The sequence below is a fragment of the Octodon degus genome, unplaced genomic scaffold (genome assembly GCF_000260255.1).
Source record: "Octodon degus isolate 3935 unplaced genomic scaffold, OctDeg1.0 scaffold00166, whole genome shotgun sequence".
Taxonomy (NCBI): domain Eukaryota; kingdom Metazoa; phylum Chordata; class Mammalia; order Rodentia; family Octodontidae; genus Octodon; species Octodon degus.
Window position 1 is genome coordinate 5,892,792 of NW_004524742.1, and position 19,009 is coordinate 5,911,800.

The following is a 19,009-nucleotide window of genomic DNA, read 5'->3' on the forward strand; positions in this document are numbered from 1 at the left end:
TATATATAAATTAGTAAGGCATTAACAATTTTCTTTTGATGTGTTTTGTATTAACTGGTTTAGTAAGTAAAATAAAAAAATTGTATGAATACTTTTGCTAGTTCTTTAAAACAAACAATCCTTCTTTTAAAACCAAGCTAACAATTGGGCCTGGAGAGATAGCTCAGTAGAATAAGCACTTGCCTGGCAAGTGCAGGGTCCTAAGTTCAACCTCCAGTACCGTTTAAGAAGAAAAACAAACAAACAAACAAACAAACAAACAAGGCTAAACAAAGAATTTTTTTTTTGGCAGAACCAGGGTTTGAGCTCAGGCCCTTGCACTTGCCAGGTAAGTGCTTACTCCACTAAGTCATTTCCTTGGCCCCATAAAGAATACTTTTTAAAGAACTGATAAAGGCTGAGGAATTTCACCTAGGTAGTAGTGTAAAAAATTAATGTACTATTTGACAATGAGTTAACAGTACTTATTTGTAAGAACCATACCCTCCAACTCCTTACTCCACATAGACACATTGTGGTAATCTTTTTCTAACCTCCTTTAACAGAATTTTATGTTCAGTGTTTAAGAAAATGATTTCCCACTGGGTATGGTGGCATATGCCACCTTCTATCCCAGCTACTCAGGAGGCTGAATCAAAGAATCACAAATTGGAGGTCAGCTTGGAAAACTTAGTGAAATTCTGTCTCAAAATAAAACTTCAAAAAGGGCTGGGGATGTAGCACTCAATGTTAGAAGGGTTGCCACGCATACACAAGACTGGGTTCAATGGTGGGGAGGGAATAACAATCATTTTTATTTATGGTTATTTTTTATGTATTTAGTACAGGGTCTCACTATGCAGTTCAGACTTGTAGTGATCCTGTTTTCAGTCTTCCTAGCGCTGGGATTACAAGCATGAGCCACCAAGCCAGGACTTGGTGGCAGACTCAGCACGCCTGGGGATAGGGCTGGTGTAACAATCTTTATAGTTGTAGGATTTATGAAAGCACAGGATAATGTTCTCTGTGTCTGTCTCTCACTCTCTTTCTCACACACACACACATACACACACATTTATCTACCTCAGTTCATATGTTTCACCATTTTTATCCATTACTAGCACAATTTGAATTTCTTCAACAACAGAACGCAATGATTACTTTTTAATTAAGAACACAGAATCCTATGAATACTATTTAGGTTGAAAGGAAAAACCACTCAATTAAAAGCACTTTCCTGCGCATGGTGGCACATGCCTGTAATCCCAGAACTTGGAGGCTGAGGCAAGAGGATTGGATAGCAGGAATTTATTTTGGAAAACAGCTGAATCTTAAACTTTTACTTCTGTCTTGATTCAATATTCATAGCACTGCTTAATGCTACGTCAGTTTTATAAAGTCTGCGTTGTATTTATTTAGAAAGTAGGGCTGCCGAATAGCTCAGATTAAAGTGCCCGCAAGCAGGCGCAAGGGCCAGGGCTTCAATCCTTGGGCATGCCCCCAGGGCATGCTGAGCTGGGCAATTGAGACTGGGCATGGTGGCGCATCACTGTAATCCCAGCTCTTGGGAGGCTGTACACAGACGATCACTACGAGTTCAATCTAGTAGTGAGACCCTCAACTCCTTGTAGACCCTTCCCTAAAATACAAAAAAAAAAAAAAAAAAAAAAGGAAGAAAGAAAAGATTGTTTTATGGCTTGAGAAAATAAACAGTAGTTTGAATTGTGATTTTGGTCCCAAATATTTAGGATTATTTAAATAAACCTACGATGTAGCTCAGTGCTGGTTCCATAAACAAACAAACTTGTTTTTTCTCTAAAATACTGAAATCATATCATTTACCCAGGCACTGTGGTTGATGCCTGTTATCCCAGTACTGGGAGGTTCAGACAGGAAGATCAATATGAGTGAAAAGCCAGACTGGACTACACAGCAAGATCCCAACCTCATAAAAAAACAAACAAACAAAAAAACCTGAAACAAACAAAAAAACCCATTACTTTTCCCTATAAGCTTTATTCCTAAGATAAAGAAGGGTTAAAGAAAACAAATCCCCCACTAACACAATTTTTTTTTTTTTTTTTTTTTGCTACCAGGGATTGAACTCACGACCTTGCACTTGCCAGGCAAGTACCTATTCTACTGAGCTATCTCCCTGACCCCAACAATGCAACTTGTAAAAATTTTTTTGGCCTCTTCCAATTTGTCCAAAGAAATTTAAGAGTATCTTCTCAGAGCATAGTTTGGGTTTTTTTTTTTTTTTTTAATTTTAAGAACATACAGTTTTGATAGGCAAAAAAGCCTTTTAGTTACCCTGAAGCTCAAGTGTAGGGTAAGTAGAAAACATACCAAATATCAGTATGTACAGAATAAATTCATTTGGATTAAAAATATATATACACATAGAAGAAAATCTGGAAGAACATAGGAGTTTTCTCTGAGTAAACTGCAGGTGTTTTATTTCTCATGGTTTTTAGTCTGTTTTAGAAAAAAGTATTATACTATGAAAGGGCCATGGGTATAGCTCTGCAGCATAAGCACCTGTCCGTAAGAGCAAGGTCCTGAGTTCAATCCCTACTGTGCAAAAAAAAAAAAGTTTTAGTACTTTGGTCATTTTTTAAAAAGGAACTTATAACGAAAAAAAAAAAAAAAAACCCTACTGTACCTCACACTATTCTCAATGACTTTTCAGATAAAAGTGAAAGAATGCCAACGGACACTCCCAATCCTAAGAAAACTTATGTATTTCACATATTACATGAAAATTCCTCAATTCTGCACTTTGTAGGTGGTCCTCACATACATGGCTATTATGTAAAATGTAGAAACCATACAATAGAAAAACAAGCAAACAACTTTTAAGGATCAAACATATTTTAGCTAATGGTTTTATTCTGTTGTAGCATGAACATGGATAGTAAAAAAAAGAGAAGAAAACTGGAGATTTATCTGGGAACTACTGGGTATTAGGCTGTCAAGGCTAAAAGTGCCTTTGGATTACTAAGTTATTTGCTTATTCAATTTATGTCTGAAGATCCCACACTCTTGCTTTCCTCAGTAAGAATTAAATGCCAAGTGCATGCCACACTATGTGCTACATACTGAGAATATGAGAACACCTGAAAACAACTAGGCATTTACTGTACCCAACACGTGCACATAGGGCTAGACCAGCTCTGGAGAGCGGCTGGCAGGGAGCCGTAACACAGAGGTCATACAGAAGCCTTCTCAGTGCCTCTGTTAAGCTGAGGCCTGATAAACAAGGAAATGATTAGCTGGGTGAGTTCTGTGGAGTGTTCAAATCATTTGTAAAAGCATAACGATTCCACACACAGCCACAAACTCATTCCGGCTGAAGGGGAGGTTACCAAGAGGTTGTAAACCATGTGGGGAAGTGTGTACATAACTTAACAGTTTACATCCTTGAAACTTATTCTTGAAATTCATAGGTAACAGTATTTAGCAATAGGGACCTTCAGGAATAATTAGGATTAGATGAGGCTCTGTCTAAATCCAGGGTTACAACAGTCCTGGCCAGATTTAAAATATTGAAATAGTAATAGTAATAATAATCATCACCTTGGCTTAAATCTGAATGAAAATGAGGAATAAAGTTTAAGAATCAACACCAGATTCTGTGCATGTAGGAGCTGAATTTTTTTTTGTTTTTGGTTGTCCACTTTATTTTATTTTTTAACTTTTTTTTCCCCATAATTTTATTGATAAACAAATAGCAATGAGACAGTTTCAAATCAAATTGGTAGGACAGTTTCAATAATTCACACATTGCATACATTCTTCCTAGTGGTTAGGAGCTGAATTTTTATCTGGACTGCCACCATTTCTCCTCTGAAAATTTCTTAGGCAGCTCAGGTGTGACAGTGGAGGAACACCTGCCTAATGTGCTATAGGTCCTGTGTTTGAGCCATAGTACTGCAAAGACAAACACCAATAACCAAACTTCTTAATTCACGAAATAATAATTCTGTATATTAAAAGAATATATAACAAGTTTTGCTAAGAAAAATCCATTGGCAGTTGCAGGTTTGTCCTTGTATGGAATTACTGGTAAACAGTAACTGTCTTTTTGTTTTATAACTATTTATAGTCTGTAAAGAAAAATACCATGGTATATATTGTTTTATTTGTATTTGTAGTTATTTTTATTGAACTTTGATTTTAGAAGATACTATTAAATCAGTAATTTGATCCAGACAAAATTATAATGACTATAGTATTTTAAATATTATGTTATATAGAACACTGGAAAATGTATTCAGGATAGTAAATATATAATATGTAGTATTTACTTTTATTGTTATAGTTGGTTCTATTACTCATAAAGTTGTATTACAAATTAGAAATATACAGTGTTTAGGAATGAGTTTTTCTACACTCATTATAGAATTATAAAGAAGTATGTTGCAAAGTGTTTTGACAATTTTCAAAGTTAGAAATGAAGGGAGAAAGAAAATAGTAAATAACTACCAATATGCAAGACAATAGGCATAAATAACTACCAATATGCAATATCATTTCTGAGGTAATCAGAAAATAAAAAAAGAAGCAGTGTATCCAACAGGATGGTCCAGGGCTGTTTGATTTTTTTTTTTTTTTTAAACAAAGGCAATTGACATCATATTCTTCCTCTTAAACAGGAAGGTAAATGGAAATACAAGGAAACATTAGGCCTTGCTTTTTCAGAGTCCTTCACTAAGTTATTAAATAGTTTCTATTATCAGCATTCAACAGCTAACATCTGCACTCCGATTAATTACCCATTGCTTATATAAAACAGGTAAGTTATCTAAGTGAGAAAACAACTGTTTCAAAGGTGAGAAAAATATCATTAAACTCACACAAATGACATGTACTAAGCATGCTTAGAAGCACTGGGCTTAGTTCTCATATTTATGGCTTCCCAAAGTGAGTGGATACTTATATTCAAATTCTCACATGTCAGGATTCATGTAAATAATTAGTGCCAATGATCTTTGAGATTATTTCCCTTATTCTGGTCATAACCACTATGCAAAATCCATTCATGTTATCCCTAGTAAAAGCGAATGTGATTATAACCCTCTCTCACCTCAATAAATTCTCTGTCCTTATACTTGCAAAGTTAGCAAAGTATAGGAATTTAAGGTAAAAAACCTAAAAAGGCTACCTTGAATAGTTCCTCCATTTTGTATACTGCTTAGCATCATGAAATAAATGAACTATAAATAACAATTGCCCCAAACTAGGTCAGTACAAAAGCCTGAACAAATTGCAAACACTTGCTTTGGCTCTTTCTAGATATAAGAATGCTCTAATTAAAATGCAGTAGTGAGTTGGGGACATAGCTCAGCAGCATAAGTGCCTGCCAGCAAGTGCAAGGTCCTCATTTTGATCCCTGGTACCAAAAAAAAAAAAAAAAAAAAAAAAAGGCCAAATAAAAGAAAATACAGTAGCATGAGAAAAGCTTAACAGCAACAGAAATAGTTAACAATACTTATTCACTTAAACTTCTACCTTCCTTTCTTTCTTCTTTTTTTTTTTTAATCTTTTTGAGACAGGGGTCTCACTATACAGCTCAGGGTGCTATTAAGCTCACTTTGTAGCCCAGGCTGGTCTCAAACTTGCAACAATCCTTCTGCCTCAGCCTTCTAAGTGTTGGGATTACAGGTATGTGCTACCAAACCCGGCCTTAACATCTTTCTTTCAAAAAATCTTAAAAATCACCTAATACTCGTCATAATTCTGTAACTGAGAGGTAAGTACTAAGGAAAACTGCAATGGGCAAAAAATGAACATTGGAGTAATCTCTGTGAATACTGAATAATCTTTATGATCTAAAGACTACTTCCTTATATAACTAAGTATATATAGAGTATTATCTTACTTGCCTTCAACAAATCTAAATTCAGGCAAAAAAAAAAAAAAAAAAAAAACCCTTCAGTATTAAAAGGATAATACTGGGCCAGCCAGATACTCAGCAGATTAAAGTGCCTGCTTAGGCAGGCACAGGGACTGGGGTTGGATCCTGGTGCCTATGCCAGCTCTGCCCCTGGGGCATGCTGAGACGTTGATTGAGACTGGGCATGGAGACACGCACCTGTAATCCCAGTGCTTGGGAGGCTGAAAACAGGAGGGTCACTCCAAGTCCAATCTGTGTAGTGAGACACTGTAGACCCTGTACTAAATACAAAAACAAAACAAAAAAGATAATACTTTTTCTTACTTTATTTCACTTGTATTTGTACTTTTTGATGATGTTTAGTTACTGAAATTTGGTTTTGATAGATACTATTTAGCCAATAATACGAAGCCGTATTAATGCTGGGAAACTGCTGGGCACAGTGGTACACATCTGTAATCCCAGTATTTGGGAGGATGAGGCAGGAAGACTGCTGCAATTCAAGGCCAGTCTGAACTACATAGTGAGTTCAAGGTTAGTCTGAACTACATAGTGAGATCCTGTCTAAAAGAAAAAAAAAAAAAAAAAACCCACAACCGTGAAACTAAAAATTATATAATATCTTAGGTATCTTATTTTGTATAGCTTATCTTAAATGTCAGGAGACTACAGTAACAATAGGTCAATCATTTTCTTATCTTCCCATTTGAGGATAATGATTTATGGTAAAGCATACACACCTCGGGGAAGGTGCAATGTGTAGTCATGAAATCATTTTGTGCATGCATAAAGTTAGCAAACTTCTAGCCATCATACTCCTGTCCTCAGTCGCATTAGCACCATACTCCAAGTGGATGCATGCAAATGTTAAGTAAGATAGTGATAACTAAAGGAACAGGTACAAAGAAAGGCTGCCTTTCATCGTCTTAAGATTTCACACAGATGGCACAAGTTTATGATTCAAATTTCCACATCTTAGAAATAACTTCTTAAATAACTCACTTCTAAAATCAAGAGTATAGTAATTTAGAATACTCAAACTTAACAACCAACTACTACAATTGATTCTCATCATGAGGAATATATAGCTATATATAAAATATAGCTATACCAAGATATAATTCAGTGAAGGGTAACATTTTAAACATTTTTACAGCAAAAAAGATGCTGGAATAGTTACTAACTGCATAAATATTAAAGATTTATATTCTTTAGGAATTCTGTGCAGATAAAAAATTTGCTTTATTCTTCCTTCAGATGCCTGTAACAGGTTTATTAAAGATGAGATGATGTATGAACCACCAGTAGTTGTTTTAAACCCCTAATCACTTTCAAGATGGGTAAGATTTAGAGCTATTAATACTTTACAGAATTGGGTTCACTGATATTACAAATGGTATTTAAAAAATGACATACAAAAATAATCACATGCAGTCTGCTGGCATTTCATACTAACCACTGGAAGAGGTAGTAACGTATAGTGTTGGAATTTAAAATACAAGGCCAGCATTAGCTGTAAACAACTCTAAAGCACTGTAACTCTTTAGAACATATGTAGTGAAAAAGGATTAGAATTCATATAAAAATCAGAAGTAAAAAAGCAAAAAATAGAAATATTTAGTGAATTTACTCAAATGGAGTTTAAATGATACAGAAATGAAAAAATATTAAGAGATCTATACAAAGTAAAAAGTGAATATAAATTAACCAACTCCAAGGACATTTCCAGTTAAACATTCATACAGATATATATTCACCTTTTTCTTTACACAGTAATAACACATACATACATGACAAGAAAATTCTGGCCAAAAAAATCAGAGATATTGACAATATTCTCACATATCAAAAATAGTGTGGAATATGTTTTAACAAAAACATTCTATATGAATGTAAACCCCTGATTTAATTCCATGATTTTATCATGCCAGAAGCATTGTTGGTTCTACTTTTTAAAAGCAAAAAGATATTGGTATCATAACACATTGGCTTATTAATAATTAAGGCATTTGTATACACAGTATCTTAAGTGTATACAAAAAATTTTAATATTGATTATTATGATGTTTTAAATTTTGAAAGTCTCTTCAACATAGGAAAATAGCTGCACACAGGTAGGTATTTTTCTTTTTTTATGAAACACAAAAAATCCATGATTGGTCTCTGTGGTTCCTAGTATAAGTTCGGTCATGTTTTCTCACATAGTATAAATTATATTTTAATGCAAGATTGCATTAAGACCCAGTAGTTCTTAAACAATGTTACTAAATAAGCATAAGCCCCAAATGCAGCAAAGGTGAACAATCTTCATAGTGCATTTTCACCTGACTGAAGCTGAAGTTGAAGCTGCTCCTTTTGGATATTTTTCCACTTCAATGTGAAGTAGATTGTTAGGATTTCATTAGTGGTTTCATTATGTGGATTTTTAAAAGAAAAGGATTGTTTTGATTTCTTCCACAGTTCAGAGTTGAAAATCATACAGTCCAGGGATGTTTTTAAATAACCAAATGTTCTTTAGTAGATGAAATCTCTCAATGCAACTGCAATAAATAAGCATCTACATCCTTAAAAATAAAGAACAACAACAACAACAATTCATTAGCCAGTATAGTAAATACAAACACACACAATCCATGTTATTTTGCCTTTTTTGTTGCTCCATTTGCCTTAGATTCCCTTCGTCACCTTACAAAGTTAAAAGACAAGTTTTACTCAATCTTCTTTAAAAATCTCCTTTGTTTAGCACAGGGCCTAACATGTTACACATATTTAATAAATATCAGCTAAATCAGTAAATGTTTTGGGGTCCTGTGTTCAAATAACTGATCTCCTAGTTAAAATAACACACCAATTCCACCAGTGCTACATAAACTCAAGGCTAGCTAAATGAAAGACTCTTGCTGATTTCTACTTCAAACACTTAACAGTTTAACTGAGGGTTTAATTTTATAACAAAGGTTTTATTATAGACTTAGGGAACTTCATGCTGAACTTTGAATCACTCAACAGTCTTCAATAATAAAGTCCTACTTGCAATAAAGCTCCTCTTTTTATAAAAATTAAAAATTGAAAGTTTTTTTTCATGAAAACATATTTCTAAGGAAATAATTACCTCTCAGTTTCTATCCAAAATACAAGGCCTCTCCCTCTTTTTTTTTTTTTTGGCAGAACCGGGGATTGAACTCAGGCCTTTGCACTTGCCAGGGAAGCGCTTATTCCACTGAGCCATCTCCCCAGCCCCAAGGCCTCTCCCTTTAATATTATGTTATGCATACTCTAAATACCTGAAACAACAAAAACTTCTAGGAAACTGATGTTCATGAGATTCTCAGCATTAAGAATTCCATAGAGTAAAATCACAGAGTGATAATGCCTTGCTTGATAACATTTTCTTTTTTTGAAGGTAACTAATAAGTTTTATAAGTCTATGACATAAATCCCCTTATTCAGAATATTTTTTCTTAAACCAAATAATGTTTTTATATTCCTGAATAATGTTCACTTATGATACCATCAGGTCTAGTAAATGGAACGGAAATACTTTTTTGGTTCATTTTTTGAGACAGGGTTTCAATATGTAGTTCTGGCTGTCCTTGAACTCACTATGTGGCCCAGACTAGCCTTGAAGTTGTGGTGCTTCTGCCGCCTCCTAGTGCTTGGATTCTAAGTAAGTGCACATCTGGCTCACAGACTTTGCCATAGACCATTGCATGGCTTGAGTGCTATGTCTGCATGATAAGTTACAATGGGAAATTTAAACTTTGCACTCCAAAAGCTTATTTGAATTTTTTTCTTGCACTGTTTTGTGTAATACATAATTATTTTATTTCTATGGCATTATAGAGCCTAACATTTATGTATCTTTATTTTCATATTGTACAGTAATGTTACTTTAAATTATTAAAGACTATTTTATTTATTTCAACTGCAAAAAAAAAAAAAAAAAAAAAAAAACCTTCGGGGGAAGGTTTTTCTCTTTTCTTTGTTGGCACCAGGGATTGAATGCAGGGCTTTGTATTTGCTAGCCAGTGCTGCACAACTGAGCTGCATCCCTATCCTGGAAATACTTCTCAACTTTTTTTTGAGAAAACGTCTTGTTGTGTGGTCCAAGCTAGTCTCAAACTTTTAGCAATCTTACTGCATCAGCTGCCCAAGTGCTGGGATTACACGCATGCGCATGCACCACCATACTTGGCAACAATATTTTTTTTGTAATTGTAACTACCAGTGTTTTCTGGAGTTCAAGTATTACAATCCAAACTAGCAAAATACCTTTTCCTTTAAGAGTCAAATCAATAAGGAGCAACATTACATTTATTCTGTGATTTAAACATGTAGTTATTTTTCAAAATGCTTAACATTAGCAAAACCAAATTACACATTAATATTCCACAACCATTTGATTGTATTTTTTTCTCTTGTTTCCTGAGTGTCACTGCATTTTCTGATGTCATCCTGATTCTTTTTATTTTTCAAATATTTTTTTCTGGCTAAAACTAGATCATTGCTCCTTAGCACAACATTTCTGTGACTGGATGTGAAACACATTCAGTGGCTAATTCCTGTTTCCTGCCTAGATAACACCAAAGAGACTAAGCAGTTGTGAAAATGAAACTGCCTTTAGCCCTTCTTTTCTTGTACTGAGGAGACTGAACCCAGGTGGGTTTTTTTGAGAAAATTTCCTTTTCTTCAAGACTTTCTTTCTTTATTGTATTTTAGGGAAGGGTCTACAAAGTATTCAAGGCCTCACTACTAGATTCATCTTGCAGTGATCTGCCTGTTTACAGCCTCCCAAGAGCTGGGATTACATGCACATGCCTCCTTGGCTAGTCTCAATTGCCACCTCAGCATGCGGGGAGGGGGCGTGACTGTTGGCATGGCAGACCCAGGGATTGAACCCCTGGCCCCTGTGCTTATTAATATGCTGAGCTATTTGGCCAGCCCCAAGACTTTATTTTAAAGAGAAAAAAATATAATAAAAATTGAAAACAAGATTAACAGGAGGATAACAATGCTGGATACATTGCATATCATTATCTTTAAATTAGTTATTCAGAGTGCAAGATAGTGGTATTTAACTGTCCAAACAATATTAGCATAAACCTTTCTTTTTAACGAACTAAGAAAAATAAGCAGTATAACTGAGATATATATATATATACACACACGTGTGTGTGTGTGTATGTGTGTGTGCGTGTGCGTGTGTGTATTCCCCCCTTCTCTTCCTTTTTTTCTCCATTCCCCCATCCTAGTTTCTCAAGAAAAGGATTTTTGAGAAAAGTTGTACAGGCTTGGCTTGAACCTGAGATCTTCCTGCCTCAACTTCCCAGAATGCTAGGATTAAAGTGTGTGCTACCAAGTTTGCCTACCTTTAGAACAGTATCAAATTATTGTGCCTAGAGATATGAAAAGTTTATTTATACATGTACAATATTATTATTTCTAATTTTTAATGCCTAAATTTTAAGCTTAAATATAGATTACCTTAGCTATATTACCAGTATATCCTGGAACCAAAGTTAGATGGTTTTCCTGTTCCCACAATTTACTTAATTGTTGTTTTAAAATCTGAATATTTCTAGGAAGAAAAAAAAAACATAAAAAATGAGAAATATTTTCTCATTTCTTAGGATATGGACTTGGTAGTAAATATACTTAATAAAAACAGCTTTAAATTTTTCAAAGTTTTATCAAAAGAGAACTACATATTACTTAAAGTCAAGCAACTGTCTAAAATAGCATATATCAATCACAGAAACTCAAGGTTATTTAGTTGTCAGCTGATAAAATAAGGCATTTGTATAACCTGTTCTTAGCTATGAAGTGGGAAACTCTGAGAGCTAAGAAAGAAGTACAGACTTTAAAGACACTGTTGAGAAATACTTTCTTTGTGCCTTCATGAAAATATGGCTCATTTGATAAAATACACATTTCATACCTACTCAGTACTCAGATTATAATACAGCTTTCAGAAGTGGGATAGCATTGGATTCTCAGGTTAATATCCCAGATAGAAAAAGGATGCTGCAGGATGCCTTCATTTCTTATTCCACGAAGAGTATTTCTTTTTTTTCTTTTTTGGTGGTACCAGGGATCAAACTCAGGACCTTGCACTTACCCAGAAGGCGCTTATGCCACTGAGCTATATCCCTGGCCCCCTGAAAGCATTTCTTTCCTTCTCCCTTATTCTTTTTCTTCATAAAATAGATATGGGAGTAACTATTGTTGTGATCTGTTACTAAAATGAAGGGTATTATTTTACCAGAAGAAGAGATCCAAGGGAATACTGAGCTCTTCAATTCAAATTCTATATGATTTTCACAAATGAATACTATCATAAATTACTATATATCTGAAAATGAAAGACCTAAATATTACACACTGATGATCATGGAATTAAATTACCACCTTATTTAAGTTGCTTTCCTAAAGAAATTCCAACATGAATTTACCTTTGAAGGTATACTTACCTATCATTTATAATTTCTGTTTTGGATGACAGTTCTGACCACCACCTTTTTATTACTGCTTGAAGCCAGTTTAAACCAACTATTACATATCTGAAATGACATTGTGTTATAAAGATCAGTGTCATTCTCTAAGAAGCTTTTACAAAGATGATCCTCCCCATAAAAAAAAACTCACATATACACGTTGATTTTTCTTTCTAAAATAGTTCACAAAGCTGTACTTTATGTATACACTTGTAAATACTTTTGTAATTATTAACTTTATTTTCCTCTCTTAATCATACTATAGCCCTCTAAAAACAAGAATCACAAGTATCTCATGGAGGCTGACCTAGCACATATATATGCACAAAGCACAAAATCAAAATTGCTGGAGAAAAACAAACTGAAATTTAGATTAGCACTTACTCTTCAAATTTGCTTTTAAGTAATGACTTTACTAGAGGCAATAAATCTACACAGCAGCCGAGTGAGATATACTGTTTTTCTTCCTGTAAACTAAAAGAAATACTAAGTTATAAAAATATAAATGGGCTATAATTTGTTTTCTTTAAGCTTTCTTTTTTGTGAAAAATACTGTCTTTACCTATTGGTGAGCACAGGAAGGCAATCTACCACAACTCCAAGGTCTTCTATTCTGTGGGTACAAGAAAAGTAGCACACCTTAGACTGCTGATTTATTATTGCCTGCCTGACTGTCCTTCTCTTGTTCCTTCCCTTTCTCCCTCCCTTTGTTTACTCATTCATTTTTTATTTCCTCTTTTCTTCTCCTTCTCCTTCAGGACTAGCAATTGAACCATGGGCTTTTGCACCAAGCTCTTGCTTTTGAGAAATTCATTATTTACTAAGTAATTTCAGTGACGATGATAAGTCAGGTGTTGGGAATATAGCAGAAAACAGAGCTTGCATCCTAACAGGTGAGTACTGGATATGGAGGTGGTTAAGAAACAGACAATAAACAAGTTAAATATATAGAGTAGGTTGAAAATGGTAAATAGTATACAGAAAACAACAGAGGAAGACAGAAGTAAAAAATTAAGATGTTTTAAGTATTGTGGACAAGGAAGGGCTCCCCTAAGGGTATTTGAGAGATCTGAATAACATGAGGAAGGTAATACTTAAAGTTCCCAAGCAAAAGGGCTGGTGAGATAGCTCAGTGGACCTAAGCGCTTGCTTAGGCAAGCGTGCACTGAGCCAGCCACCGAGACTGGGGGGGGGGGGGTGCACGCCTGTAATCCCAGCACTGAGGGTCTGAAAACAGGATGACCACTATGAGTTCGAGATGCGCAGTGAGACTCTATACCAAATACATTTAAAAAAAAAAAAATCTCAAAAAGGGGATTTTTAAAAGGTTAAGTTTTCCCACGAGTATCATTTTATAGAAAAGTAGTAACAAAAACTAATAGTTTTGCTCAATTTGATAAACAGAAATGGTTTCCTGTACTCTGTTTATTCTTAGATTGGTGAGGAATGTAATTTAAACCATACCATTGTCTCTATGGAAGCTAAACAAAGGAAGTTAAACTTTTGTAGCCACTAAAAACATGATGAGGCACTTTTAATATCACACTAAAAATTATGTTATTAGGGCCAGGGGAATAAGCTCAGTAGAATAAGCGCTTGCCTGGTAAGCACAGGGTCCTGAGTTCAATCCCTAGTACCACAAAAAAAAAAAAAGAAAGAAAATTATTTTTTGAGTAAGTACATAAAAGGTCACTCTTACCTCACCAAATAAGCTACAAGTTCACTTATACTTCTCTTTCTCCAGAAAGTTAAAGCTACATTCAATCTCAAATTCCTGCTGAACAAAACTTGGGCCATTGTTTCATGGTCCTGAGAAACCTGAAAGGCAATAAGCTAATTTAATAAAAAGCACTCCGGAACATGATCTGAAACTATTTTCTTCAATGAAAATAGTCTGACATAGTTTTAAATTATCCAAAAGTGGTTCTTTCAGAAGGAGATTTGCAGTTGAATATAATGTGAATAAATTTACAATCTGTTTTTTTTCCTTTCTTACTGTAAAGTTTTAAAATCCCAATAATTCATAAAATAAATTTTTTGCCCATCCACAAACCTAGCATTGAATTTATAAATATGGATACAAGGAAAAGGTAAGCATATAGGCTAGTCATTACTAACTGAATGGCATAAGAAAGGTACCACAAAACTCACTTCTGTGACAAGTGTTAACTACGTCATTTATGTGTCTATTCCAGTTGTATGAAGGTTAAAACAGTATCTCAGCACTCACTGAGTATGGTATCTTGGTACTCACTGTTAAATGGTTCTGAGTGGTACAAATACAAAGTACCAAACAAATTATTTTGGCTAGAAAGGGTAGTTTGTCAGGAGAATACTCAATGCTGACAAGTTCTAGTTTGCCAGTCAAGTATCAAATAAATGAGTATCAGCACAAAGTATTCATGTCAAAATATACCGAATATCAAATTTGAAGTGTTTCAAAGCATTTGAGTACTGAGGGATGACTATGTGAGATAAAAAGTGAATAGATTCTACTGGCCCACAAAAATATCCAATATCCCTCTCTAACAGAGCTGCATGTATCTTTCCAACCCATTTTCTAGAAAAACAAGTAATTGTCCATATATTTAAAAAGCACAGGGGGCCTGGCCCTAGCTCAGTTCTTTGGGGGCCTGCCCATTAGCGCAGTTGTTTCAGTGCCTGCTTAAACAAAGCAGTCAGGCCCAAGATGCACTGGTTCGAACCCAGTCTCTCCCAGGAAACCAGAGATGCCCTCAAGGCATCTTGAGACCACAAAAAAAAATAAATAAATAAAAAGCACAGCTTTTAACCTGTACTATAATTTTCAAAGTCAAAACAGATCAATATCAACCTCATTTTTAAGAACTAGCACATACTCTAGTCTTTATATAATTTATTTAGACTAGTTCTGGTCATTATCTATTAAAATTATGTGTCAGTAAACATCTTGATATATGTCTCTAAATATATGCACCTGTACAAACACTTTTATTGAGATCAACTGTACTGAACTAGAGTGAGTTTGCTGAGAAAATGCCTTTAGTGATCCTCATTGCAGGTGAGATTTCTCCTTTTCCAAAACTTCATTTAAATCTCTACAGGTCAAATTGTCATTGTGGGTGTTTATAGCAGCCTGTGAAGCATTTTGTTCTATTTTAAGATACTGCAAACGTAAGAAGCAAAAGGAGGTAAATTACTGACTCAAATTTGGTTCTCTTTCAAGAAGTTACTATCACTCAAATAAGTATATTCAATGGGCGATGATTCTGCTAGAAATAAAGGCAAATAAAAGAATAGTAACATAACAGAAATAAAGGTAAGCTAAAAACAACAAAATAACTTACCTCAGAGAAAAACCCACTATATTTTGATGATGGGCTTTCTGTCTGTGAAGAACTAGAGTCACTGGAGTTAATCACATATGTCCGACTATCATGGTGTAATTTTTCAGGCAGGTGGCCTGCACAAGCCAGTTCATTTTCTTTATTTGCCATGTCACAGCCCCCACTTCTAGGGGACTGTTTTTTTCTGTAACAAGGATTTGGAAAGGGATGATGAACTTTCTTTCTGCGATAGATCACCTTATGTAGTATATCTGGGCTGTTCACAGCTTGTCCAACTGTCCTGTAAAAGAATTTATTTTCTTAAGTGAATAAAAAAGAAAACCTTTAAAAAATTTTAAACAGAGATTTAACAGACCACATTTTGTGAGTGTAATCTACTAAAATTAGAAGTAGAATAATAAAATGCTAACTCTTGAGATGTAAATTAAGATAATCCTGAGATTCTATGTTACACCAGAAAGAATAGTTATCATAAAAAAAAAAAAAATCAATGAATAATAAATGCAGCAGGGATGCAGAGGGGAAAAGAATCCATCCTGCCACTGTTGGTAGGAGTGTAGACTGTAGACTGGTGCAACCACTGTGGAAATAAATCAGTGTGGAGATTTTTTAAAAAAAATGAAAACCAGAGGTTCCATTCAACCCAATTACACCTCTTCTTGGTAACTTCCCAAAAGAATTAAAAGTGATATATGTACACCCATGTTTTTAGTGGCACAGTCTGTAATAGCTACATCTTGGAAACAGCCCAACTGCCCATCAACCAATGAATGGATAAAGAAGATATAATGTTTTTATATAATGCAGTAAGTACTACTCAGTCATAAAGAACGATAAACTTGGAGACATTTCTGGGTAAATGAATGCACACTAAAACCATATTCTTAAGTGAAACAAACTGGACACACATGTGGAAATACCACATTGTTTCTCTGGCATGAGAAACCAAAAAGTGTCAATAAAGACCAAAATGTATAATAAATATTGTAAAATAGGAAGAAAATGTTCAAATAAGAAGGGGAACAAGATCTAGGGAGGGGGACAGGGACTGGAAAGAAGAAAAACGTGTAAAGAAGGAAAAAATGGAAATAAAGCTTTTTTAAATTACGAGTAGAAGGATTGAAGGGAGGGTAGGAGAATAGAGAAAAAAGAATCAAGATATAAGTACAGGGACAAATTGTGTATGATGAATGCTATCATGTGTATCTAAAATGTATCAATGAACTTAATTTAACTATCAAGGAAAATACCAATTATGAATTAAATATAAGTCAAATGACAAGTCAACAAATAACCAAAACAAAATGAAGAAAAACGTGACTAAATACCTTTTTTTTTTTTTTGGCAGAACCGGGGATTAAACTCAGGCCCTTATGCTTGCCAGGCAAGCACTTATTCTACTGAGCCATCTCCCCGATCCCCTAAATGCCTTTAAAATGAAACATTAGCTAGGAAGATAGCTGAGCAGCATAGAGCCTGCCTGGCAAACATAAGGTCCTGAGTTTGATTCCCAGTACATAAATAAATAAATAAATGAAACAAAACATTAAAGGCTATTATGAAAATTATAAATTCTTAGACATCTAATCTTTTTTTAAACACTGTAGCAAACTGCAAGTTTGGGCCAAATAGCTCAGCAGATTAAAGCACCTGCAAGCAGGAACCAGGGCCAGGGGTTTGATCCTCAGGCCTGCTCTGCCAGCCCTGCCCTCGGGGCACACTAAGACAGCAGTTGAGACTGGGCATGGTGGCACACGCCTGTGATCCCAGCTCCTGGGAGGCTGTAAACAGGCAGATCACTATGAGTCCGATCTAGTAGTAACACCTTGTAGACCCTTCCCTAAAAAAAAAAAAAAAAAAAAAAAAAATGCAAGCTTGACTATTTTGTAGTTTATTGTGATATGCTAAACTATTTTTAATTTTAAGTATGAGACAACAAAACAGAAAATCTCATAGAATTAGTGATTTTCAAATGTTTTGGTGTCAGGATGCTTTCTTTACATTCTTCAAAATTTTGAGAGCTCTATTTTTTTTGTGGGCAATATCTACTGATGTTTCTGAATCAGAAACTAAAGCAGAAAACATTTTAAAACGTTAGTTAATTCATTTTAAAAATAGATTCATAAAACACTGTTATAATTTGGATCAGAAATGTCCTATGAAGGCCATGTGTAAAAGACTTAAATCAGCTTGTGGCACTACTAAGAGGTAGAACTTTTAGGAGTGGAGTCTAGTTATAGAAATTGAGTCACTGGAGATACCCTCAAAAGGGCTAATCAGCTCCAGCTCCTAGTTTCATCTTTTCTCTTCCCAATAACCATGAGATCACCAGTTTCCTTTTTCACATGCTCTCTACCATGATGTTCTGCCATACCACACGTCCAAAGGGAAGAGGGCAAGGAATCGTGGACTGAAATCTCTGAAACCATATGCCAAAATAAACTTTCTTGTTTGTAAACTGTTTTTCTTAAGCATTTTGTCACAGTGATGAAAAGCAGACTAACATACATAGTAACATATCATATATTACCCCCTAAAAAGCATTTTCCTTAACAATAAAAAAAATGATATTTTAATATCTTAATTTTTGCAAATCCCTAATACTTGGTTTAACAGAAGGCAACTGGTTACTCATTTCTGCTTCTCAATCTAGTCTCTTATGATACCAAATGTTATGTTACCTTTGGACAACTACTATACACTTGTAGGTGAGAAGATCTTACCTATTTATGTAAGCAGCCAACTGTTTTGGAGATTTCTTAACCTAAATAATAAAGTAAACAGTTGTAGTATTAAGTTCATTAAAGAGTTATAAAAACTTTATGATTTATGTCAATAAATTTAAAATTTAACAAGTATATTTTTCAGATGAAAGTTTTCTCTATCCTGATGCCATGATCTCAATCATTAAGCATGATATTGTATGTAGGCATTTTTGGCAAAGCACATATCCATCTCCATATTTTTCATACCATTAGTCACATATTATAGAGTTCTTAATAAGTGAGCTGAAGTATTAATATGGTTTAAGAGAAATCACATCAGTGCTAATAAACCTTGCAATGATGAACAAAAAACATCTCTGAGCTTCACCTTAAACTACAATATTCAAATTACAGCATGTCAAAACAGTAAACTTGCCACAAGGGTCTTAGAGCTTTAAGAGTATAATGATTACATTTCATTAGTTATATTTAACTCTAAGAGATTAAGCAGAATTTTACCCCACTATTTAAACAATTTAACTACAACTATCAATAGACTTGTTGGTTTAAATTAACTCATTTATCACCTAGAAAACATGAACTTAC

At 34.5% G+C, this 19,009-nt stretch overlaps 1 protein-coding gene across 2 annotated transcripts in view; it reads right to left on the bottom strand.

Annotated features, from left to right (window-relative positions):
• Window positions 1-8,030: 8,030 nt before the first annotated feature.
• The window catches only part of Katnbl1 (katanin regulatory subunit B1 like 1), a 54,343-nt gene continuing 43,364 nt past the window's right edge, over window positions 8,031-19,009 (bottom strand). The window contains exons 3-10 of one of the 2 annotated variants that reach the window (XM_004643128.1): window positions 18,422-18,462; window positions 15,699-15,978; window positions 14,072-14,190; window positions 12,935-12,985; window positions 12,757-12,846; window positions 12,349-12,438; window positions 11,363-11,456; window positions 8,031-8,442 (exon numbers count right to left, since the gene is read on the bottom strand). In XM_004643128.1, the coding sequence (XP_004643185.1) occupies window positions 8,410-8,442; window positions 11,363-11,456; window positions 12,349-12,438; window positions 12,757-12,846; window positions 12,935-12,985; window positions 14,072-14,190; window positions 15,699-15,978; window positions 18,422-18,462 (798 nt within the window). In that variant the 3' untranslated portion in view covers window positions 8,031-8,409. The remainder of the gene's footprint in view (window positions 8,443-11,362; window positions 11,457-12,348; window positions 12,439-12,756; window positions 12,847-12,934; window positions 12,986-14,071; window positions 14,191-15,698; window positions 15,979-18,421; window positions 18,463-19,009) is intronic. The other variant, XM_023703223.1, reaches the window with a different exon arrangement.